The sequence below is a fragment of the Schistocerca cancellata genome, chromosome 2 (assembly GCF_023864275.1).
Source record: "Schistocerca cancellata isolate TAMUIC-IGC-003103 chromosome 2, iqSchCanc2.1, whole genome shotgun sequence".
NCBI classification, from domain to species: Eukaryota; Metazoa; Arthropoda; class Insecta; order Orthoptera; family Acrididae; genus Schistocerca; species Schistocerca cancellata.
This window is the reverse complement of record NC_064627.1, coordinates 449,137,752-449,164,949: the sequence shown is the minus strand read 5'-3', so window position 1 is coordinate 449,164,949 and position 27,198 is coordinate 449,137,752. Positions and strand designations below refer to the sequence as shown.

The 27,198-nt window shown below is 38.8% G+C and overlaps 2 protein-coding genes across 4 annotated transcripts in view; one reads left to right on the top strand and one right to left on the bottom strand.

Annotated features, from left to right (window-relative positions):
* Positions 1-9,349, top strand: part of LOC126146112 (uncharacterized) — a 43,131-nt gene extending 33,782 nt beyond the window's left edge. Inside the window, exons 4-5 of one of the 2 annotated variants that reach the window (XM_049915601.1) lie at positions 2,029-2,357; positions 9,217-9,349. In XM_049915601.1, the coding sequence (XP_049771558.1) occupies positions 2,029-2,356 (328 nt within the window). In that variant the 3' untranslated portion in view covers position 2,357; positions 9,217-9,349. Of the gene's footprint in view, positions 1-2,028; positions 2,358-9,216 lie in introns of those variants that run through there. The other variant, XM_049915602.1, reaches the window with a different exon arrangement.
* On the bottom strand, positions 9,187-22,095 carry LOC126146138 (uncharacterized). 2 transcript variants are annotated; one of them, XM_049915604.1, is made up of 5 exons: positions 22,076-22,095; positions 18,411-18,538; positions 12,800-12,976; positions 11,910-12,075; positions 9,187-9,406 (listed from the first exon to the last, which is right to left on the bottom strand). In XM_049915604.1, exons 2-5 carry the CDS (start codon positions 18,523-18,525, stop codon positions 9,205-9,207), a joined length of 660 nt encoding a protein of 219 aa, XP_049771561.1. In that variant the 5' UTR covers positions 18,526-18,538; positions 22,076-22,095; the 3' UTR covers positions 9,187-9,204. The 2 variants fall into 2 exon arrangements, with proteins under 2 accessions (XP_049771561.1, XP_049771560.1); XM_049915603.1 differs by lacking the exon at positions 22,076-22,095 and adding an exon at positions 20,592-20,728.
* Between the last annotated feature and the right edge of the window lie 5,103 nt (positions 22,096-27,198).

Here is a 27,198-nt window from a genome sequence, read left to right as displayed (position 1 = left end):
GATGAGGCCATAGTAATTGCAATTGTGTTGAATGACTTTAACCCAGATGTGTAATGAACACTTCACAGACAGTTAAAACACACAGCGTTTAAAAAGAAGTGTTGAGTATTTTCAGAGATGGTTTTTCTGAAAAAGAAAGTTTTGTGTTGGCAGAAGAGCCAACACTGTGTTACTAGTGGTGGCCGAAATGCACACGTTTTAGCTCATGCAGGCTGGCGTGAGGAGGGAAGAACTATACTGACGTGAGGTCTGGAACATGACAAGGAATGAGAATTCAGAAAGCGGGCGTAATTGGTTTGATACTTAACTTTAATCCATTAATGATGAACGTCGCTCTTGACGGTACATGATTCACAATATTTATCTGTTCAGAATACATTCTTGAAGACAGTAATTATAGTAACTGAATATGGCGCCTTGCTAGGTCATAGCAAATGATGTAGCTGAAGGCTATGCTAAACTGTCGTCTCTGCAAATGAGAGCATATGTAGACAATGAACCATTGCTAGCAAAGTCAGCTGTACAACTGGGGCGAGTGCTAGGGAGTCTCTCTAGACTAGACCTGCCATGTGGCGGCACTCGCTCTGCTATCACTGATAGTGGCGACACGCGGGTCCAACGTATACTAATGGACCACAGCTGATTTAAAGGCTGCCACCTAGGAAGTGTGGTGTCTGGCGGTGACACCACAGAAAGCTTCAGTAAACATGGCCTCTAAAACACGTACCTTAAGAACTATGAGCACTTGTTCATCTTCAATACTGTGAAATATATCTCTTCTACAGCAAGCACATTGCTTTCTGTATTTTGAGAAGAGGTAGTACAGACCAAAACAAGAAGAAAATTTCTAGTAAACATTGGCTCTAAAATGCATACCTCAAGAGCTATGAGCACTTGTTCCGTAGAAGAGATGTCACTCACAGTAGTGAAGATGAACAAGTGTCGAGGGTCTTAAGGTATGCATTTTAAAGCCTATGTTTACTGGATTTTTTCTTGTTTTTAGGATTACTACCACTTCACAAAATATTTTACACTTTTTTAACACCACGTGTAATAACAATGTAATTACTTTTCAGTAAATAAAACTTCTAAGATGGCTCTCATATTGCATTTATTGATCAGAATAAATGATAGTTTGCAGCACAACAAATGCTTATAAACTAATTCAAAAAGTGCTATTAATGACAATGACATGTGTGTCTCCATAAAGGAACAATGTCTGCTGCTTTAAATATTTAATAAGATAGGGGTCAATTTATACCAATGAAAACGTCAATTTTAGAGAGACACTTCATTCACAGCTACATTGAGATAATACTGCAGAGTGTTGTTCATTATTTTGAAGATTTGTTCATAAATCATTGTTTCAAGGTCCATAACACAAGTGCTTGCCACGAAGTAGTCATTCACTTCTAAATTTTGATATTGTTGTACATAATCTCATACCAATAATAAAATAAGTAAGTGATTTTATCTTAATTAATATTCCTGATAATTTGAGTCATTTATAATGTGAACATACCAAAAGATTGAATCATAAATGAAGAAAAATATCATAACTGCTTCAAGCTTTTCCTTTAATTTTTACTTTGTATTAATCTTATTAAAGAGAAAAATATGTTGTAATTGTGTTAAATGGAAAAAATAAAAGCTTTAAAGTAACACTTTATTGTACATGCAGTAGTGGTACATCTTGTCACTTCTTTTGCAGTGAATTATACAGTAAAACAGGTCCTCTCAAAAACATGCTAGCATATTTCTCAACACTCTTATCATTTATCAGTTTGCCCTCTGGGTAATTTCAATCTGAGAGTAAGGAATTTACATTTTAGTACACATTTTAAATGTAAATAAATCATTCTTCCATTAGCTCTTTGAAAGTTAACATATTAGTCACATGTACTGAATATTTATTTACATATAAATACACTGGCGATATTTTGTTTGCAGTAGTTAGTTTCCATAATTAGTAAATTAATATTTTTGTGTGCACTCAATGTCATTGTCAATGTATTGTTACAATAACAGGTTAGGCTATCCTCAACCTGATAACCGCGAGAAGCTGCAAGGGGGTTCAGAAGAGTCTTGCATAGCAATCCTAAACAATTTACACAATGATGGATTACACTGGCACGACTTAGTGTGTGATCACCGGCTTCCATTCATTTGTGAAGACAACGATGAGTTACTGCAAATAGCAGGAATACCCAAACCAAGTTCTTCTGAAAGTTACATAGTCAATTTGTTACTGGAGCAAAACCCAGAACACCCTCCTGAAACAGCAGTAATGATTGAAATAGAACAACTTGCCCCAGATTTTTACGAAAACGTTGATGAAGTTGGTCAGGAAATGTAAGGTAAGTTCTTGCGGCTATACTTTAGAAATTTTATTTAATGTGGTTTACAAAAGAAGGTAAGCAAGAAAATAAAGACCCTTTTTTGAGAGTATCTTGTTACTGACATCTCATTTTGGGTTTCACAATATTAACCAGTAAGAATGCTTCAGTTTGTGACAAAAATAAATTATATGCTAAGGATAATAAAGTCTCCAATATTGCTGATGATGCTAGCATACTGATCAATGACCAAAGTCACCCACAACAGCCATAGCTAAAATGATAACTGAACTGACACATAAAAATCTATACTATCCAACTGCAAATGACAACAGTGACCTGGCCATTAATAGCAACACTTGAAATAAAATTTCTTGTCTAACTTTACTGTATAGATCTCTACAGTACATCGATATGTGCATTTTTGTAGAAATAGAAACTAAATAGAATATTCTATGAGAAACAGAGACTTTGAAATGTAGAGGATACACATCAATTGTACTTTCCAGAAGCTTAATATGTGCTAATATACCTCCTTATAGTACTGTTTCTTAAAATATATCTTCTTTATTCATTTATAAGGAACTTTCAATGACTCAGTGTTTCCATTATTTAGCACGTTGTTACCTTCAATCATTACATTATTTACGTCCTGCCAGGACTTCCATTACCATATTTAAAGTACAGTATTCCGCTGTTTGTATAGTGCACCTACATGCGTGAAAGTGTTACCAGACATATGTGTGCATCAATTAAGTGCTATTACATACTGTTCCCATGAACGATGACTCCATTTTATTAAAGAATAATTATCAGTTCTATTTCTGTTTAGAGAATACAAAATTACTGATCATGTTACTTTATTTTGTACTGAAGTTTCTGTTCCCTTCATGCTTGTGTAGCAAAATCGACTTAACCAAATCACAGGTTCTGCAACATTATTAGTTACATCACATGGAGCAAATGACATCTTTCACTGAAAATTTTTTATTATTGAGATATTTAAGTAAATAAGTAACATTCACAAATCATGTACAAGAGTTTCTGACATTAAATAATCATTGTAAGCCAGTCATTTTGATTAAATAAAATGTGACAAACAGTCATTTAAATGTAACTATCCATTTAACAGTTACTTTAAATAATCGATTTGAAAATCAGTAACCTATTTGGATTGAGGGAATAGGATATAGTTGTAGGTAAACAACTAGAATTGTCTCAGATACAAATTTATTAGCACTTTGCTTCTACACAGATACAAGTCCGGAGGCTAACTGCCGTTAGCGGCCAACATCCACCCAAAGCCCTCTCCTCAAAGACAGCACACTTATACACTGAACAAATATTGATATTTATGGCCCTCTATGCCACATAGATCCCCCCCCCCCCCCCCCCCCCGCAGTATGGAGTACGTCCCTGTGAATGGGGGGGGGGGGGGGGGGGGGTGAGAAGTTAGGAAGGTAACGTACAGTTCTTCCATGTCAGACAGAAGCGGTCGACTGGTAGGACACTGGGGGGGTGAAACCCGGTACGTCGACGGCGAAATCAGCAAGCGACGCAGGCGGCTGAAGACGACATCCCGTCCTGGAGTGGAGGTGTAGCACTTTGTCAGCAGGCAGGCAGAGAATCACCTTGCCAGAAGGCCTAACAAAGGCACGTAAATTGCCACACGCAGCACTTGTGCTCAATTTAAAGCGGCACACCACACAAGTTTCTGCATTGCCTCCCTCAACATTGTCACACGTGAGTACCACACACACTGTATCGCCATCTACGACAACAGATAATTTATGTATGTCATCAGGGTGTACATGTGTTGTGAATTCTTGGGTGGCACCTGTACGAGCAATGGTAGGGAGGCAGGGATGTGTGGGAAAGCCATGGCAGGGGGAAGCATTTGCGAAGAGGGGGGTGGCAGTTGCACTGGACTGCGCAGGCAACAACCTCGGGCAATCAGCTGACGGACGAGGGAGCGTGACCGAAGGCAATGAGGAGCCAGCGTGGACTGAACGGTGTGACAAAGAGCTGTCACACAAAGATGGTAACACAATGGTAGAATCCAAGTGGTTGGCAGTTAGACTGCAAGGGCTGTGAGGAGTGAAACCTCGAAAAGATTGGCCACTCGAATGAGATGAACGTGGAGAAGAAGCAGTGCTCGGCAGAGAAGCACGCTGTGGAGGATCAATGCCTGCATGTATGGTATGAGAAGATGGATGGCCACTCGAAGCAGGAGTGGGAGAAATAGGGGCAGAATCAGGGAGGTTCACCTGAGGTTCAGTGAAAGCTGGTTTCACTCGGTTGAGTGAGACGATGGTTACAGAGTCTTTTATGAGGAGATCCATGTTATTCTCGGAGTGTCTGATGACGTTGTAAGGACCTGTGTAGGGCGACTGAAGTGGGGCTTTGATTGAGTCATCTCTGAGAAACATGTACTCACAAGAGTCCAGCGTGCGCAGTACGTACACGCGCAGAGGTGTATGAGTAGCTGGAGGTGGCGGCTGAATTTTGCTGCAGTGCAAGCGCACTCGCTCGAGAAGTGAAGGGAATTCAGAGGTCCATGGAAGTGTGGTGGGAGTGACTAATTCTCCAGGCAAAACCAGAGGTTGGCCATACACAAACTCAACTACGGAACCCTTGAGGTCTTCCTCGAAAGTCGCACGAAGGCCACGAAGCACGAAGGGCAGTGCTTCTGTCCATAGTAAGTCATGGCAATGCAAGGCAGACTTTAAGGTGTGATGCCATCGCTCGACAAGCCCATTGCTTTGGGGGTGGTATGCAGAAGTATGAATTTTAACAATACCACACATTTTACATAAGTCGGAGAAAACTGAAGACTTGAATTGTCGTCCCTGGGCAGTGGTGAGGTAAACAGGTGAGCCAAATCTAGAGATCCACGAATCTAAGAATGCTCAACTTACTGTCTCAGAGGTAATGTTCGGAATAGGCACAGCCTCAGCACACCGAGTCATCCTGTCAACAGCTGTAAACAAGTAACGGAAACCCTCGGAGGGGGGTAAAGGGCCTACGAGGTCCACATGAACATGGTGAAACCAGCCTGGCGGTTGGGCAAAATAGCCAAGGGGTGGGGAAGTATGCCTGGAAACTTTGTTCTGTTGACACAATATGCATGCCCTGGCCCAAGACTGACAGTCACAGCGCATGTCTCTCCAGACAAACCGTTCAGCTACCAGACAGGTGGAAGCTTTGACACCGGGGTGTGCTAATGTGTGTAATTTGTCAAAGACCTGGCGTTCAAGGGGCTTAGGAATGAATGGCCACAACGTACCAGTCGATTCATTACACCACACTAAGTCAGATATGCCAGAGAAAGTAGAGCGTACCGGTTGGAGAGAGGAGCTGTGGTCCGAAATTAACTGCATGGTGCCGGGTTCTGCCGATTGCAACTGAGGTAGGTCCGTTAAGTCAATTAAGGTTGTGACAGCACCAACGCCCGAGAGAAAATTAGCAACCACATTGTCCGCTCCTCGGATGTAGCGAATGTCATTTGTAAATTGCAAGATGTAATCGATGTGACGAAAGCATCATGGGGACGCATCAGCTGCAGGATTTTTTATGGCAGGAACCAATGGCTTGTGATCAGTGAGCACATATAAATCTCGTCCCTCAACATCAGTTCTGAAGTGTCTTATGGCCTTGTAAACTGCAAGTAATTCTCTGTGGAATGCTGCGTATTTCTTCTGCGCGTTGTTTAGCTTTTTTTGAGAACAACTGCAGGGGGTTCGTAACATCATTGTATGTCTGACTCAGTACTGCGCCGACAGCATTGTCACTAGCGTCAGTAGTGATAAACATCGTGGCGTCCGCATGTGGATGAGCAATAGTGACAGCAGAGGCCAACAGCTGTTTGAGTTCATTAAATGTCATGTCCATGTCTGGTGTCCATGGGACCTGGTGGGTGCCAGAAGTTTGTGGGCCAGCGAGAGCATCTGTGAGAGGAGCCTGCACCGCAGAAGTGGCTGGCAAATGTTTACGGTAATAATTAACTGTTCTGATGAACCTGCATAATTCCCTATAGGTCTGGGGGCATGGCATCTCGAGAACAGGCTTGATCTTGTCCTGCGGTGGTGTCAGACCGTCCAACGACACAACAGAACTTAGGAATGTGACGGATGACTGCTGCAATTGAGTCTTTTTATTGTTCAGTTCAATACCAGCGGCTGCTAAAATATCTGTCACGACTTGAACACGCTCCTCACTCTGTTCCAAAGTAGAAGCAAAAATCAATATGTCGTCCATGTATACAAAACAAAAATCTAGATGGGATAAAGTTTGATTGATGAAACGCTGTCACGTTTGGGGGGCGTTTTTCAACCCAAATAGCATAAATTTGTATTGAAACAGCCCAAAGGGAGTGGTTATAGCAGTCTTTTCAATATCCTCCGGAACCATAGGAATCTGATGAAATGCATGCTTACAGTCCAAAACAGAGAAGTACTTTGCACCTGTGAGCACATGATTGAAGTCCGCAATCTGTGGGACCGGGTATTTATCAATGATGGTGTGGGCATTTAAACACCTATAGTCTTCAACCATACACCAAGTACCATCTTTCTTTCGGTCAAACAGGATAGGACTAGCCCAGCAACTGGAAGATGGTTCAATTATTCCCTTTTCTAATAGATCATCTAATTGTTCTTTTGCAATTTTCATAAATTCCGGCTTGAGGCGGCGTGGTCGTTGTGATATGGGCAGCCCATCGGTTAGATGTAACCAATGAACTGTGCCATTAGTGACTACTGCAATGCGTGGCGCGACACGACAGTCAGATGTCCGTGAAGCGGAGCAGGCGGGCAAAGCTGTGGCGCTGAGGGCATGGAAGTACAGGTGTGCCAACCGCTCGTGGGCTGCGTAAAGGCCACACGCGTGTTAACATGGGCGAGGTTGGTACACTAGTTCTTGGTAGCGGGCCGTGCCGCTACGAGTGCTGTAGGCACGAGAGCATCTGGTCGAACAGCAGATGGCCATAGTTCATTGCCACGAGCTTGGGAAGTTAATTGTCCATTCGGAATGCAAGGAACATGAGCACTCGGGTGTACACTGCCATTACAAGAGGGGGTGCTGACACAGTTTACAGAGTACACAACATTGTCGTTAACGTGCACGGGCACGGGAACATCAGATTGGTATGGACTGACCTTGTCTGTAGCCGACAAGTCGTCTGCTTGTAGTGTCGTGAGGCGTTGTTGTATGGAGGCCAACTCGTGGTGTATGTTGCGGAGATACAGCAGCATTTCCATACGTTCCATTCGCAACTTCGAAGACTTGGCACACTCCACTAGCCACTTGTTTGTCCAAGATTGCAGCTCCAAGGATAGATTTAAACACTTCTTAGCACAGCACACATGTTTGGTGTTAGCCGAACTATCACTCGGCTGAGCGAAAGGAATATGTTTGTTTAGTGGGGGGTAAAACACAGTATTTTGCACAAAATTTAGTGACAACTGATAGTGCTTGAGGAAATCAATTCCGAGAATAGGTTCTTCAATTGTTGACACTAAAAACGTCCACTCCAGCTTGCACTCGGGCGAAAGTTTCACTGTATACAGAGTAGAACCCGAACACTGTAGGGTAGACAAGTTCACTGCACGAAGTACTGTTTTGTGTGGTTGCACTTTATTCGTTGCTAGGCGAACCAGCAGCAAAGAGACGTCTGCACCAGTGTCTACCAGAAAACGTACAACTAATTGTAAATCGCGAACAGAGACTCGACCACACTTACTGTAGTTGTCTGAAACAGAATGCAACGTTGGATGGTACCCATTGTTTACATCGCAGGAGGTGGCACTGCAGCCTACCTGTGGTTGGAGTTTGGGTAAGAGCACAGTGACTGGCATTTGTGAGCTTGCTCCCCGAATCTTGCATGGAAGAAACTGTTGAAGGTGCAGGCTGGGCAGCTAGTTTAACAAACTTGTTATTAGCAGCACCAGACAAGGGTGTGGTGTCAGATAGCTTCTTAGTGCGGTCACGTCCAGAATGCAGTGCACGGAGCTCATGTTGCCTGGCAGAGTATACTCTGTCAGCGGCACGTAAACGTTCATTTACTGGCCTATCTTCATACGCAGAGATTGCTGTCTGGACAGGCAAAGACAGCTTTTCTGTCCAGATTTCTGCGAGCGTGTCATCAGGCATAACTTGCTCATCAACACACACAAACAAACACAAACATACACACAAACTTCAAGCTTTCGCAACCAACAGTTGCTTCATCAGCAAAGAGGGAAGGAGAGGGAAAGATGAAAGGATGTGGGTTTTAAGGGAGAGGGTAATAAGTCATTCCAATCCCGGGAGTGGAGAGACTTACCTTAGGGGGAAGAAAGGACGGGTATACACTCACACACACACACACACACACACACACACACATATCCATCTGCACATACACAGACACAAGCAGACATTTGCAAAAGCTTGAAGTTTGTGTGTGTGTTTGTGTGTCTATCAACATGCCAGCGCTTTTGTTTGGTAAGTTTAAAATAATTTCTTTGTAATATGTGGAATAAAAACCAGTTAACACTCAGAAGCAGCTAACGTATATTTTTTAATTCCTAAAAAAATATGAAGATCAGATATATCAGTGCCGCTACACAACATTGACATTTTATTGTGTTTAGGTCATTTTTAATTAAAGGAACTGATTAATTTTTGTGCAGTGTTGGTAATAATTTGTTTTTAGCTAGCACATTTTTCTCAGTTTTCTGGTTAGGTCTTGTGTTGTTATTCACTTCCAGTGGTGGACTCCTTTCAGTGTTTTGAAATGAATGTAAGAATACAGGTCAGATGACTTTCATGCATATAGAATGAGGCTTGTTATAAAAATTTTATTGTTCCTATCAGCATTTACAGTGTTTTATACTTTCAGATGGGGATTGGTGTATCGCACATATTTCAAAAGAGCATCATTGTCTTCACAGACAAAAGGTTTGCGGTGGTGGCAAGCAACATCATGCCAGTGAACGCCGTCATTGTAGAAATTGTTCAGCACAGCAAGGCAGTTCTCTGGAGCTCCTCCCTGCTGAGGTTCTCTGTTGTCAGGCTGAGGCCTGTTGAGTCTGCAAAACAATAAATACATGGGAAATTATTATAAGGTGTAATAGATGTAGTGTTCATTTAAATTACAAATTTCTGATAAAATTTCAATGTTTAACTTAAAACAAATTGATAAAAATGTTCATGAAATATTTTCAATTTACTGTTCTTCCTTTTTCCTATCTTTTATTTGAGTTCTGTCTGAAACAGTACATTTAATTAAAGTTAATTATTAAGGTATTACATCAGTGTGATAGTAACAAATAAAGTAATAATGCCAGAAGAAGTGATCTCTTTTGATGTTATATATTTAGTTCTGTAATTACAAAACCAAATGGCTCATAAGCACTTTTGGTATTTGTACTTTAAGGTTTGGGATCTGACATTACAGTATGTTTAGGAACTTGTTTGTCATTACATATACACAGTTTCTCATACAAGTAATATATTTGATTCATCACTTTGACACTGATATATGAAAGCCTGAAATGTACAAGGTGAAAGACAAAGGCCATGGGTTTGAGTCCCAATCTGGCACCCAGTTTTAATATATCAGGAAGTTTTATATTAACACATTCTCTGCTGCAGAGTGAAAACTGCAGTCTGGAAGATGATAGTTGCACATAACTTAAATTACACAGGACTGGTGTAACTGACGAATATCTTGTGCGGGAAAATTAATTTCTTACTGATGAATTATACACGACCTTGCTGTTTTGTCACATGAAAATTTAAGCATAATTGAAACTGAAAAATATTTCTTAGTTCATGAAAATACATGTAGTTAAGCTTTATTGTTTGTGTGTTGTTGTGCAGTCTTCATATGTATACATTTGACATTTTTGATTTATGGTCACAAACTGTTTACACTGATTTGAATTTCTTTTAAGTTTGTCCGCTGAATTTATTATCAGTCTATTTGTAACTTTCAGGAAAGTAGTGTTGTGTTTTTTGTGAAAGTCTAATTTAAGAAATGTTATTTGGAATTCAAAATGTTAACGAGAAATAAATGTTAACAGTAATTAAGGCAGTAACTGAAAATATTGGAGTATGTTGTGTTGGTATACAGAAGATCTGATAACACTCTAGGTCACAGAGTGTACAAAAAGCCGACTAACACAAACAGGTATTTAGATTAGATGCCACTTCGCACCACCACCCAGCCCAGAAGCAAGCAGTACACAACACTCTGTCTTCATGAGCCATCCATATCAGCAATGACAACAACTTGGAATCGTAGTTGAATTTTTTAAAGAGGACATTGAAGTCAAATGGGTATGATAGTTATTCAATCGACAGGGCTTTTAGGCGGAATATTTATACTGATGACAAGAAGGACGAGGAACTGCCTTCTCACTCTGTCAGGTTACCGTTCGTTTCTGGGGTCACTGACCATATAAGGAGAATTTTAAAGAAAAATGGTATTCAGACATCTTTCTTTAGTCAAAACAAAATAAAAGACTTTTTCTGACGGAAAACAGATACACCTGATTGCCTCCACAATGCAGGCATATATCAAGTGACATGTGGCTGCGGCAAAGTGTATATAGGCAAAACGGGAAGAACTGTTACAGAACGCATTAAGGAACACGAACGGCACATGCTGCTAAAACAAAGTGCGAACTCGGCAGTAGCAGAACATCATGAGAACTGTGTCTCTGACTTCGATTTTAATAACGTACGTGTACTGGCTAAAGAAACAAATATTTATAGAAGAAAGGTCCGAGAAGTGTTTGAAATTTCTAAGAATGCATCTAATTTCAATAGAGAGGATGGCTATAGGCTTCTAGCATCGTGGCTCCCCGCCATCAAAGAAGTAAATACGTGTCCACAGTGCATGAGTGGCTTAAACAACGTGCTGCAAGTCACCTCGGCGGACAATAATATTTTGGGTAAACATTCCCCCTCTCTAGCTCTGTCCATTTTGAATCTAGCCACTGATGATGACCAACCAATAGTGGCAGCAGGCATTTCAACCAATAACCCTTCTCCAGCATAAGTGTGGAATAGTGCCTTTCTATCCAATGATGATGGGCTGCCGGAATATTAGCCTATGACTATGGCCCACCAATGGTAGCCATATGAATTTTAACCAATACTATCACTTCTCCAGCATGAACACGTGAAAACTCCCCCATTATAAGAGGACGCGACACTCGCCTCTGACAGTGTTTTAGTAGTAGTGGACACCAGAAAATCCTGAGGAAGATCTGAGCAGAGGGGTTGAAACGTCGAACATTTTAGAAGAAACATGACGTGGCCTAATAACTCAGAAGATTTTAACTTAAGTGTTATCCAACTCCCGTTAAGCAGCAAAATGAGGTCCTTCTGATGATTGTCGTAAAATATAGGCATGTGTTTGTGTGGATAATACTGGATCTCTTTGTAAATGTTTTTAGCTTTTTAATTTTCTTTTTAAGTGTGTCTTCTGCTGGTATTCACTAGTTTCCAATTTTACTTCGAATTATTCATCATGTCTTAGGCTATTTTCCAGAAAACTTATGTTAATAAGTAATGGCAACTCACCCTCCAGTATGACTCCAATCATTTTGATGTCTGTCAGTTGTGGGTGGAAGACGAGTCAGTTCAGCAGTCCAGAACCAACCATTTATGTGGAGGGGTTGCAGATCTGGGCGGTCACAACCCTTAAAGTCACAGAGACGCCCACTTGTCCATATGTAACGTTGGTTTCCTGTGAATGTTGTAAAATGTTATCTTCTGTCGTATGGTATTTTGAATAAATGTTGCCTAATCTGAACAGACAAATGTAGACTAACTCATTATAAAGTATGGGTACCAATTTTCTGAATTTCATATTTCAGTTCCACTGTGTGTCACAAAAATGTTTATACCTATAAAAAAACTTGATTTGCATAATATTCAATTTTTTTGCACTGTTAACATACCAGAAAATACAATTTTATTGCCAACTAACACCAGTGTGTTGGAGTAGTTTCATATTTTGCAATTAGGTTTAAAAAATTATTGTGTTAATATATACTAAGTAAAAGTGTGTGTGTGTGTGTGTGTGTGTGTGTGTGTGTGTGTGTGTGTGTGTGGTTAAAAATACTGCACAAAAAATGTAGCAGCAAACAGAAAAACTAATAATCATCATTAGAAACAAACATGCCTGTTTAATACTATGATACTGTTAGCTACCAAACCACTTGACATGAAACATTTAATAAGTTAACAAAAACCAGATAATTGAAATTTTTAACAGCTACTGGCCAACAAAGACTGGGCATGCAGTTAATGAAAATTTGCTTGAAATCTACTGTTACACCATTCATGAGATTATAAACAGAACTTGCAGCCCCATGAAAAATTTAAATCACATATATGAAAGTTCTACAAACAAAATTTTCATGTTTTGTCATTTATAGAACATATTACTAACTGATTAAATTACTGACCTTCAACAATTCGCTTCTTAATGAACTCATTCTCAGCCGTAGTTTCTAAACTGACAAGGTCCATACAACGCATGCGACACCAGTTACGACCACCAAGCCAGTCTTCAGGAGTTTGTGTTTGTGAGTCTTTCCACGAGAAGAAATAGCCCTTGCCATTGAAGTGTTCGTGAATCTTCCCTGCAGACATAAAAATTGTCATTTTTATTATAATTAAATTTATTAGACAAGACTGTATTCCGCAGTTATAAGCATTATACTATAATTTAGCCTTTGTATGTTATACTTAAAACACATCTGTTGTAATAGTGTCATTAGTATCTTGATGTGTGTTTTCTCAGAATATTTGTTACTTCACAATAACTTTAAGAAATTAATATCATTTGCAAAAACAACATGTTTTCCTTTCAATATGTCATGCACTTACAAAATAAAATTAGATACTGTGCACAGAAAGCATAATACCAAAAATTCATTCTTAATTCAAATAGTGCTGATAAAAATATGATAGTTCATGTCTCATTATGAGATACTTTTGTAGAAAAAGCTGTTAGAAAATTATTTCTGAAACTGTCAAACATCGTTTGTCAAGAAAGCTAAGGATAATAATTGATCCTGTGTCTCTAGATTAAGGAGACAAAATAATTGATCCTGTTTCTCTAGATTAAAGAGACAAGAGCATTACTTTCATGAAAATTTTTTAAAATAACTCTGAATTACATTATGGAATTACCCTCTGAAGGCAACAATGACTATTACTTTTTGATTTCAAGAATCCTCTTTTTATCATCGTAATTATTAAAATCCTCAGTTCTGCAACTGTCCTTTCTCTAAAGAACAAAATAGTAGTACATCTTTAAGAAATCCAAAATCTTGCAAAGACATTTATTAAAATTTATTATGTGATGTCTGTTTCTCAGAAGAACAATGAGTATTCCTTTGAAATACATTTTTAACAATGCTTTTATTTGTCCTGACACTCTTACATTAGGTCCTCATCTAACACTGTAGCCAACAGTTAAGTGGTATAATTCTGCAGTTGACAAAACAGGGAGCAGTTGTGATCATGCTGCGTATTGCTGCATTGACATCCCCAACTTTCATCCGACAGAATGATATTACAGATCACATCCCTTATTAAGAAATCAACTGATAAAACCAAATAACAAACTTCTTACCTCTAATTTTACTCATTTGATCACAACTATACAATCAAATACTCTTATGTTAGTATCATGCTGAAAAACCAAACTGTCTTTTGATAGATGCATTTAACATTAATTTGTGTGGCTATCACAGATTTTTCCTTTCTAGTCAGCAGCTGATTTGAAGGTTATTAAAGATTTAATGGGCTTTACTGCATACTTGCCAGGAAAATCATATGTACACCCAGGAAACAAAACAAGTTGATTCAAGTGTATTGGCTGTTCTGAACTATTAGTACATGTGCTGTGGTATAGCAGAGAACCACAGCAATTCTGTCTGTTAATACTGTTCCTAGTTTACATTCCATTAAGAAATTATTAAGAAGACTGAAACCCTAAACATTAATGGTTGTGTTGGTACTTTTAATTCAATCTGAAATTAAATTGCTTTACTTCTTTTAGGTCTGTAATTCTTCATATGTATATTGAACAAAGAATCTGTGAAAATGCATACCCATATCTACTTATAAGTAGGTATGTCAAGCACCGATATGAACAATTGGTTGATCTCCCTTGTGCTTCATTAGGTACCTGTGACTTTAACTGAGGAATCACATTAGACAGCCTTAAATAAAAGGACACATATTTAATGTGAAAATTAAAACACTTCACATTTTTTACAGATACAAATCCAGCACACTGCAACAGAAAGGTGTCAATTCTTTCAACTCTAGTGTTAAAGAGACCACAAAAATTGTTAGGTCTCCGCAAATCAATAACTTATAGTTATGATGGAAGTTTAACCAAATGAAATTTTGCAATTACTTGTTAGCACCCACTCCCCTCCTAATCCCATTTTTTGGTACTTTTGTAATCAGTTGAAATCTGTGTTAGTAATAAGTAATAACCATTTGTTAAAGTGGATGTGAGCAAGAGACCTTTAACAGATCCAAGTCCCTCCTCTCCATGTTCTCAAAATATTTTTGAAAGATGCTTAAAATAGAATATGGTACAATTTTTATGACAAACTGCTAACAATTTCTTGGTTTGTTTTTTTTAATTGATACTCTACAGAGAAGGTGATACACCGATGAGCCAAAAAATTATGAGCACTGCTCATTGCATAATTAAATGTCATCTGGTGGCATTGTAGGCATGTCGTGCACTAAAGAAAGTACATGGGCAGAGCAAAGATGAATGGGGAATCATTCCAGCTACAGTACGGACTGCAGTTAGAGAAATCCTTTAGCCCAAGTGACTATGACAAAGGGCAAATTGATCTGGCCCAGCACCTGGGAATGAACATCTTGGAAACAGCAAAACTGGTCAGCTGTTCATGTGCTATTGTTGTGAGCATCTGTCAAAAGTAGTTGAAGAACATGCCTCATTATAGAATTTGGAGGTTGGTAGCTTGCCCACACTGTAAAGCAGAATAGGTGGCGACCTGTGGCTGACCTGGTGACAAAGTAAACTGCTGGTACAGGCAAAAATGTTTCAAAGCATGCCATTCAGAACACACTGTTGAGCATGGGGCTCCACAGCAGATGTTCCCTGTGTGTTCCTATGTTGGCTCAATGACATCATCAATTATCATTGTTTAATCATAAAGACTGGAGCATTTATTAATGGAAACATATTCCCTGTCCCCATGTATCACATTTATTGTCACACCATGTTGATGGTTGTGTTTTGATATACTGTGATCCACAGAAACGACTGCTTGAAATATGCACTGCACCACAGATGCAGACCATTGCAGCCAGTATTATGCTATGGGAGACATTCACCTCAGCTTTCATGGGTTTCCTACCACAGTAATTGAAGGCACCATAACAACTGTGGAGTATATGAGCATTATTGCGAACCACATTACATGCACTTCCTTGGTGGCAATGGCATCTTCCAGCAGGATAACAGTCCACGTCACAAGGCCAGAATCTTGCTACTTGTTTGAGGAGGATAATAAGTAACCCACTTTAATGTCTTGGTCATTGGATTTGCCTTATCTGAATCTGGTGGAACGCATCTGGGACATTATCTAGTACCAACTCCACTCCTACACACAACAAGAGTTGTGTGACCTGTCCATTGACAACTGGTGCTGCTTACCTTTGGAAACATACCAAGGCAAATCTGGGCCATTCAGAATTGTGTTTCAAAGGTGGACCAACACACTATTAAGCAGGTGGTCATTAAGTTTTGGCTCATCAGTTATGTGGTTCCACAAAATAAATTCTGACAGAATTAGACAAGAAAATTACTATGTTCACGTTTTCTAAGACCTTATCAAGGTCTTCTATTGCATAGGTAATAAAACTCTACTAGGGAAACTAAAACATTATGATGTTAAAATAATCCCCCTTGCATAGATAGAGCTGTATCTATCAGGTACAGCTCAGATTCTGGCTACTTGACTTTATTAAGCAAGGTGATTCAGGCCATCAGACTGTACAAAATTGATCCACTCTTGATTAACTCAGAACAATAACTTTATTTGTTGTTAGTAAAACAGTCATATCTAATCTGTTACATTAGCGAGAAGCTAACAGACTGTGAAGACTGACAGAGAATGAGTAGTAGAGTTGTAATTGTGACTATGCACAATCACACACATAATGAAAGAAAGGTGAAGAATAAATGAGATTTTCACCCTGCAGTGGAGTGTGCGCTGATATGAAACTTCCTGGCAGATTAAAACTGTGTGCCCGACCGAGACTCAAACTCGGGACCTTTGCCTTTCGCGGGCAAGTGCTCTACCATCTGAGCTACCGAAGCACAACTCACGTCCAGTCCTCACAGCTTTACTGCCAGGAAGTTTCATATCAGTGCACACTCCGCTGCAGAGTGAAAATCACATTCTGGAAACATCCCCCAGGCTGTGGCTAAGCCATGTCTCCGCAGTATCCTTTCTTTCAGGAGTGCTAGTTCTGCATGGTTGGCAGGAGAGCTTCTGTAAAGTTTGGAAGGTAGGAGACGAGGTACTGGCAAAAGTAAAGCTGTGAGGACCGGGCGTGAGTCGTGCTTCGGTAGTTCAGATGGTAGAGCACTTGCCCGTGAAAGGCAAAGGTCCTGAGTTCGAGTCTCGGTCGGGCGCACAGTTTTAATCTGCCAGGAAGTTTCATATCAGCGCACAGTCCGCTTCAGAGTGAAAATCTCATTCTGTACAACCCTGTCAAGGATTCAGAATGGAGTTTTATATTCTGATTCAAAATTAGTAGGTGTGTATTCCCTTTTCTGTTTCATATGAAAGTAGCAGTACATAAACTTTATTGACTTAATTGGGTATGCAATTTTTAATATACAAGTCATACCTTAATTATTCCAGAATACGCATAATGCAGTAACTATCTCATTAATCTGGCCAATTAAACATCATAAATAGCTGCTTGAGAACATCTTTCCACACAAGTGACTTATTGTTTGGTATCTCCCACCTACTACCCCCAACCTCACTCCTCATGCATTTTCAGCTGTGTAAGTTTTCACTACTAATTGTGATACACACTGTGCATAAATCTTGCACCAAGGTTCTCCAAGTGCCCCTCTCAGAACCCTGGATGTTCTCCATTTATGTATGATCTGAAATGTGTGGCCTAAAGAAGATATTGTTATTTCGATCAAAATCTGAAGAGAAATCGTATATTGAATACTCAGTATTGTTTGCATGTACATATCATAGTCTTTAGAAAACCAAAACAGCCATTTTTTCGTAAGCTCCCTATTAATGAATTTGCTACATATTGGTACCCAAAGGTTACCTTTTATCATGCTCCTAGCAGATCCCGTTGCAATACAATTCTATGTGGATTGTGGTTGCAGAAGAGATCTTGCCTTTTATGAGTATATCAAGTGTTATGGCCCAACCGATAGTTTAGTGCAAGACAGGTGTATGTTTTGCATATATATTCTTGTAGATTGTGAATGGATGCTGGGTAAATAATATACTATAGAACTTAAACTGCCAGAATGAAAGAAGTAGGCCTGCTGGCACTTTTTCTATTTGGCTTTAAAGTCAAAACAGTCATACAGAATAGAATTCTTTCTTAAGGAGAAACAGTTGTCAGCAGTTAGTTAACAAGTGTATATAAAGTGTAATGAATTATTGCTCAGTATGTTTTGTTGATGATGTCAGATTTTTATCATGTTGTGGACTATTGGCCTTCACTGACAAGCTGACAATGATATTTGTGCAAAACATTTAGAACAAATTATCCTTAAAGATTCAAGAGTAAATAGAGCACAATGCGACTCCCTCAGAAACAAATGGTTTGTTTGTAAAATATCAAAGTAAGGGTTTATCATATATATTATACACAACTGTGGTACTATAAACAAAAGCTAATTAAATAATTCATCCACACATCATTACTTGACATGCAATATGATGTTTTTTTTCCACTAGCCTATGAATAGTTTAGCCATTATATTTAATCAAAAGACATGTTTCTGTATCTGTTGTTCATACTCACTCTGTGCACAGAGAGTTGGAACAGGTGGCTCTAAGATACGACCTGCTGGTTGTGGTTGAAACTGTGCATTGCAGAATGATGCCAGCACAGCCACAAACAGTGCCTGCATCAACATCTTTCTAGCAGAGCTGTAAACGTAACAGTGCAGCAAATTAGACAGTGTAAGATATTATATGGTGCATAGAAGCAGTTATTCATGCTTGCCTTGAACAGAAGCCAGGAAAATGTGCTGCTTAAATGTTATTCAAAAATGTGAAAGACTTTATATTTCTTTCAGTGCAAAGTTTTATTGTGTAGCTGTAGCTGATTAATATTTAGATCTTGTGCCATAACTCTTTGTTTGAAATTCATCTCATTCCCATCATTTTAAATTTTGCTTTAAAGCAAACACACACACACACACACACACACACACACACACACACACACACACCAGTTTAATACTTCATGTCCAGAATCACATTTGGGAACATAAACAAATAATATGGAGAAAAACTACGTGTTTTGAGACAAATAGAGAAGAAAATTATAAAAATTATGTACACAATCTGATCAGAATTTTGATGTATCTATGCATGCATGTATTTGAGTATTATTATTGAGGGATGTCTATATTTGATATTAATATACGTAGTATTCAACTTTATTTTTATGCTTGCATGTAAGTATAGCTTAATATTTTCATGCAACCTGTCTTATATATTTGTTGAACTATTCAGCACAACTTGGCTGGGGCTCAATACCGTGGTACAGATACAATATATGAATAAATGAAATCTTACTGTCACTATTACAAATGATGGAATAGGGTAAATATTGAGAAACCACGTTTAAACTGTTTAACTGAAAGACACTTAAAAAGTTATGATTTTCTTAATCTGAAAAACTTTCTGGGAGGAAAAACTGTAAATCTTATAGGCCAGGAATATTAATTTACAGTGGGACAGACTTCTCTTCAGAATAAAATGAACCTAAATCTACAATTCATCATTTCTTTTATTAGCATACAATAATGTGATTCTGAATTTATAGGTTGGACAGATAAATCTTTAGGAATAGATAATAGTAGTTTTATGAATCACTCGTGGTTATTCTTCGGGCTGCAATTGTGATTTTTTAGAAGAATCCCTTAGTTACACTACTACAAATTTCAGTTTACATTATTTCAAATTTCAGATTGCAAATTAGAATGTGGAGACATTTGCTGGACACACACTGCCATTCAGTTTTCACAAATTGTAACAGTGGTGTAATGCATAGATCCCATATAGAGCTGACAGAAGTCACTGCCCTAATTATGGTTTTTCCTTGTGCAAATAGGCACTGAAACAGTATATACACAGGAACCCAACCATAACAAACAAAGAGACAATAAACACTAAATTAAAAGGAAGGTCAGCGTTGGTCATAATATTGATGTTTTATTGATAGCAGAATCGATTTTCGATCACATAGTGATCATCTTCGGTGCTGGAAGTTAAAAATTTTTACATAGCGGTCAGTGAGTAAAAACAAAAACCACAAAGAACCTGTGTATAAACCAACAGTTGATAAATAAAATGATAGATAAAATGCACTACAAGTGTACCATTCAAAGATACAGAAGGGATGGATTTTGGTTCTGTAGCTGGAATTCAATCTCGGTTGGGGTATATGGTTCTTATAGTCTGTTTTGGATCACAGATATTTAGTTAGTCCTGGTATGGTCTGGTGTAAGATGTGACTGATATGGATATGGTGCAGATTGAAGTGGAGGAGGTGTATAAAGGGGCAGAGAGATTTCAGTGCCACCATTTGTCAGCCATAAGAAATATTCACGAGAAGATATGTAACAGACTACTGATATGTGGCAATAAGACATTAGCAGATTTTCTGTTTAGTATCTGAAATCAATAAGGTAAGGGAAAATACAGAAAAGCAAAGAAAAATGTTCTACGAAACCAAAAAGAAAGAATCACACTAAAAACATAACAAATGCAACTCTTTAAAGGTTTGTAAGGTCAGCTCCAAGATGGACACTGAAAATCATCTATTTTGAACAATTGTTTTATCTGCCATTTACATGAAAATTCAGGAGAAAAAAGAAACAGCTTTGCTGTAAGCTAAGGAGAAACATGATGCAGCATTGCTATAAGCTATTGTTGAACATAATTTAGTTGAGCATTCGAAACACAGATGTACCTATTATGTGTAGTCCATTTTGTTAACATACACCATCTGATGTTTTAAACTTGCTTCCAATAATTTGATACTGGTGTTTGCAGAAATTTACAAGGGGAGGGGGTGCTCTAAAATTGGCAGTCAATCTTAAAGCCATAGTACTGTCTCACTGTGACCAGCCATATAATAATACAGATGGCTAAATGAGAGGTCCAGCAAAATCACAGGAATTCTGTAATGAATAATATCTGTCTACAGCAGACTCCACAAGGTTGGGGGAAGGGGGGGGGGGTGCGGTGAGAGAAATGCCCACCCCCCACCTCTGCCCCACACCACCCCTTTTGCCAACACCTGTGCATACGCCTATTGTAGTTTGGTAAACTGTCAGTTCTTGTTTTCAATTTGATTTAGTAAGAGTGATTTTTGATTTACTTCTGTACTTTGAAACACTTGTATTATAAAAGGCGAATATGTGATGCATATCGCACGAGGTAGATTACGAAAAATCGCATTTCTGTCATTTTCACTCCTCATTTACAGTGAACGTATGCTAAAGTGACAGGAGCACTGTAGTTTGATGCATACGGCCTCCTGAAGCAAGTCAAGTTGCATCAGACATAACGGACTGACACAAACCATGGGTGGTGTAAATACCTTAATTTCATATTAAAGTACCGGTATTGGCAGCATAAAAATGCTGATGATGAGACAAAGTCTCGAAACTGGTTTATGAAACATATTCGCAAGTAGCTAGCGATGGATCATTTACGACATATAGGGTCTAATATTCTTACAGCTGGGGAAAAAATGGAAGCAGTGCAGAAAGTTAACGAACGAATGAGTTATTGCTTTCCTTCTTCCGTTCCGCTGCAACTTTCGCCGACACAAAGGCAAAATTTTCGATTCGTCGAGTGCTGGAAGTGCTGCAGAGACCAAAAGCGTCTTGAACGTCCCTATAAACTACGTCTAAGTGAATAAATAATTAAACAGCTACAGTTTTTGATTTTCCCCTTTGCATAATTGATTCAGTAGAGCATCCGTCCTTCCTCACTATCCAGGCTTGCTGAACGCAAAATATTCTGGAAGAATTTTTACACATTTTGAGAGGAAAAAAGTCGTAAAGATACAGAAATGCAACGTAATTGATCGAGTACTTCTGTCGATTAGGACAGTCTGGCAGACGCTCGATCCAGTGTCAGCCGATTTTTTGGAACTGATAATGATGATGACGATGTACCTGCACAAGGACAAAATTACAAGCCTAAAAAGTTAGTTTTGCTACGCCAATTTGTTCGTGACTCGCGGCTTAACGAACACCCTCAAGAACAAAAAATTTTCAGCGCTTGCGAATGCACTCGTTTTCCCTAATTATTCGATACGCCGACATCGTTTCCACTTGCGCTTACGGTGTTGAAATAGCGACATACACCAATAAATATGATGTGCAATGCTCGAAAATATATAACTTTACAGAAACAGATTTGTTATGGTACAAGCTTACTTACATGTGCGCAGAGATGTTCGATACTATCCACCCCACTCACGCTAAGGAAATGGTACTGCGCGCGACGCTGCCATCCCCCTTATATAGGCAAGCTTTAGAACTTGCGGTTTGACGCTCTCAGGGTGGTATCCTTGTGCAACATGGGAAGCTTTCGGCCCTTCCGCGGCCCTCATTTTCGACACCGGCCGGAGCTTTCCAAACACGCGTTCACTTTTGTCCGGCTAGGGCGGCGCAAGCGAACAAACATGTTACCTAACTGTTATGAACGGTTTGCTCCCCTCGGCGGTACTTTACCGAAGGCGTGCCTTGGTTTCTGCGGCGTTTTCTTCCTTGGACGACTCATTACTGGCATTAAAAGATAAATCCCGTATAGGTTCTACTGTCTCAGCCTTTGAGCTTTCCTCAGTAAGTGCCACAACCATTTGGGAAGACGAGGGAAAGACATTTTCTGACACCAAATTATTTGTCTGGCGAAGATGTAGAAATAGCACTAATGCTTGTGTCTGGAAATGGGAATCAAAAGTAATGAGACAACAGTTAAAAAAAAATTAGTTTGCACTATTCGGGTTCAAGCCGTAGATTTTTCGTTAAGTAGTCAGGATAAAATCATAACAAGTGTTCGTATTAATAAGTTTGTTGATAATCAATCTCTTTAATAAAATGGTTACGTAGATTAGTATAATGGTCACAAAATAGATACATCACAAGTTTATCACATGTAGCAAGGGTCTGTGGGCTCATGAAGTCGAGCAACTGTATCAAAGGATAACTGCGTGCGCTCGATATAATACTGTGCTGTGAGATGCCCGATGAGCCAGCTACGCAATCGCATTGCGCTGTTTCTTCCATTTCCTTTTCGGCACTGCCGTAGTTCTCTGATTCCCTCATCACTGGACTTTTTAGGCTTTTTTATTTATTTTGGATATCAGTTTTAGTCTGGCCTGCGTTTTCTATAATTCCGAATATATATACGATTTCATTATTTTATTACAGATCATATTGTACAGAAGACACGCCAATTTTTGGCGTATGATAAACATAGTTAAATAATTTTCTAACACTAATTTTACGAGCACAGGTTTATGTCGAAGACAATAATATTATTAAATTGTTTTTCTCATGATCTACCAGTACATCGTGTCTAAATTTTCCAGATATTATTTTATACTCACAGTATTATCATAACAGCGTCATATTAAATCGTTAACCTGTTCTTATGATCATCTCATCATTTATAAATGTGTAGTAGCGTTTTTCCACCAGGAGATCAAAAATTTTTCGCTTCAGTGAACCTATTTCCTTGCTCAGTACATCTATACCCTTGAGTTTATTGCAGACTTTCATTCCCATGTACTTAGGTGCCTGTTGGTAGAGTTTTAAGTGATACGTTGGAAGCATGAAATTTTCTTTGTGTCTGGGGTTGAACACATCGTTCCTGTCATCGTGATTTTCTTTTTACGTGGTTCCAGCAAATTACTTCGAACAAATGCCCCGGCTCAGTTTTTTGAGATAGCCAAATCCTATGTCCTCCCCTATCCCACTCCATTTAGGGTCTTCTTTAATGGCCATGCTCTTTCTTTTTCAATTAAATCTACAGAAATTGTGTGGTTACCCAATTTGAGCCAACTGGACCAATTTTTTTCAGAGCATTAATAATGTCTTACAAAATATATCCCCACTCATCTACAGTATGTATCAGTTCGGAAGTTGTCAATTTGAGCACATTAGTAAGTTGAACCACAAGATCTGGCAGTTTCTTGGTGAGAGAATAAACAAGGAGTGCATTTTTAATGGATAAATGGAGAGCTTGGGTACGTGGCTTAAGTCATTTGGTGAGCACCTTTGGATGATTCTGACCGTACTGAGTTGAACGTCATTTTAAAAACGCGGAAAGAGATTTAAGAGAACTTACCGAATATAATTTTGATTACGGTAGTCGTTTCATTAAATTTCACTTTGTCGTGAAATTTTCATAAGGCGGTATTCGCTCAATAATTTATTTGGTTCTGCACCGGATTGGGCGGAAAACAAACGACATACTTTTTCTCACTATTTTGACGTAAATAGAAAAAAATGCCTATCAGCTATATTTTATATGCCACAAATGAGGACATATTGTATACAACAGGTAAGCGACACTTGCGCCACCTTTACGAGGGAAGCATGTTCTTACTACCGATCTTACTAAGAGGCCAAGAAAAGCAAGCAACTATTCTACGAGGTAGAAAGAAAAAGGGAGTGGTAGGATGGAAACGATACCTCGCTTATGTTGAAAAGTGGGGAAGGCACCATATGAACGTCTGACGCTCGTGTGGAAACGTTTTTCGGACGGTCTCTGTGCAGTATTCATCTCCATTTTTGCCGACCGGAGTGGCCGAGCGGTTCTAGGCGCTACAGTCTGGAACCGCGCGGCCGCTACAGTCGCATGTATGTGATGTCCTTAGGTTAGTTAGGTTTAAGTTGTTCTAAGTTTTAGGGGACTGTTGACCTCAGAAGTTAAGTCCCATAGTGCTCAGAGCCGTTTGAACCATTTTCATCTCCATTTTTCAACTTATTTCTCCCACATGTGCAATATTTTAACAACAAATTTGTTCAACTTATTAGAACAGTCTGGTTTCACAGTCTTTCGAAATTCGTCTGAATAAATGGCTGAAGTAAGTGTAATATCTCCTTATTTATTTTGTGGACGACATTTTTGAATGTTTTACAATTATCCTCGGGTTAATTTATTGCTCGTATTGTGGTCACACTTGTCAGTTTCCGTTACTACCAGCTCAAAGCGTGCAGATTGTTCTATTGGTGCACACATCGTGCTCCCGTTTACGAAGAAAGCAACTGCTTCTTTTCTATCTTGAAACTCTTGCAATGTCAATTATGAGTTATAATTTCTGTGAAATTAGTTCTCTTTAACTCTCGAGTGGCCATGTCAGTTGTAACATCAGGTTTGCGTGATTGACTCTGTCAACCACAAAACAGTAAATGCCTAACACATAATAATCTCACACCACACTTGGTTGACACGTATTTCTCAGTGCATATTACTCACACAGCAGCACGGGGTGTGTTGTATTCTGGTTACGCCTATTTAACAGACACAATGATAGTTTGTTTACGTAAAAACAGAGTTTACACATTCTGTTCGTTCATCTCATCCACAGTGTTACATGCTCAGTTTTCACAGACAATGGAGAATGCTTTTACATACAGACATCTTACACTTTCTGCTACACATAACGAAGCGACTCTTCTTTTTGTCTGGGAGCTCTTCCGGTTCTCGAGGTTCTGTTGGAATCTTTAGTTTAGTACATCAAAATGACGTGGAAAAATTGTTTAGGGATAAAACAAAAACTTATATTTCATTAACACATTTTACATAATGGCTACGCGCAATGCCTCGTTGCCAGTCAATAAGCATATAATACTATTTGAAATAGGTCTAATGCAATCAGCGCAATGTATCCTACTTACAACAATACATACTGAAAAACTACTTTTTTCACATATGTCCAATACTCCCCCTTGAACAATTTCAAATACTGAACACTACACATCACAGGTTAGACCGTAATGTTCCACCAAGTTCTGAAACTTGTCATTGCGAGGCTTGGTTAGAAGATCTGATAACATTTCTCCTGTGGATACACGATTGATGGTTATATTTCCCTCCTCTAGACGATCTCTTATAAAGTGATGCTTTATGTCAATATGTCTTGATCTCACTCTGATGACATTATTGTTGACAAGTTTAACAGCTCCCATATTATCACAAAATATCACAGTTGGTTTATTTTTGTAAGTGATTCTATTTCACCTACCAGTGTTCTGATCCACAGAGCTTCTTGGGTAGCGAAGGATAAGGGCTTATATTCAGCTTCCAAGGTTCTCAAAGCAACTGTCATCTGTCTCTTACATGAACAGGATTTTAATCCTCCATTAGTTTAAAGTAACTTCCAGTGATGGAGTGTCTGCTTTCCAGCTCACTAGCCCCAGTTTGCATCACTATACCCACCCACTATTATGCTACAGCTTATAATCAGTAGCTTCCTTTAAATATCTGAGCATTATCTTGATTGCCATCCAATGTTTTTCTGTTGGATCATTGCAAAACTTGCTTACAGCATTTGTGGTAAATGCAATGTCTGGTCTGGAAGACTGTGCGAAGTACAGTAGAATTCCTACAGCTTCCAAATTGGGTACACTTCCTTACATTTCTTATCCTCATCAGTTATTAACAGTTTCGCATTATTTTCCAATGGGGTAGAAATAGGCTTACAATTTTCCATACCGAACTTTTCTAGGATTTTTTCTTGTGTACATAGATTGATCACTCGATAACTCTTCTCTCTTGGTGCTTCTTAGAATCTTCATGCCCAAGTATTGATTAACTTCCCCCAGATCATGCATATTAAAATTCGAACGTAACTGTTTTTCTTTTAAAAGGTCTGTTTTATTTTCACTGCTGGCGAAGTAAAAAGAAAATCATCTTCCCATATAGCCATGACTGTATTTCCTTCCTTGCTTCTTTTGTAACATATACTTGGATCAGCTTTTGACTGTGGTATGCTGAGCTTTATCTAAGTTTTATGTAAACATGTTTTCCAGCAATGGCTACTCTGCTTCAATCCGTACATGTTTCTCTTCAAACGCCTTATTTTCCTGTGCCCTTGATAAGTTGTTTTAACTTCATTAAGTGGGATCACATATATTTCCTCTAACAGCTTTCCAATCAGATAGGGTGTTTTCACATCCATTTAATGAATTAATAGGTCTTCCCTTGCTGCAAGAACTAAAAGATGTCTTAATGATGGATATTTCGCCACTGGTGAGTAAGTTTCATTATAATCTGTTCCTTCTTTCTGAACATACCCTTTAACTACCAATATGGCCTTGAATTTTGGTATTGCAGTCTCAGGATTTTTAATACTGAATACCGATATTGTTCTTAGTGGCATTTTTTTCAGGCATGACAACCCATTCATAAGTATCATCATCCAAAAATGATTGTAAATCTTTTTCAATAGCTTTTTTCCAACTTGGAGCATTGGTACTTGTCAAGGCTTCATCGACTGTGCATGGGTTCATTGTTGAAGGTTTGGGCAACCTGCATTTCATACACTGGATATC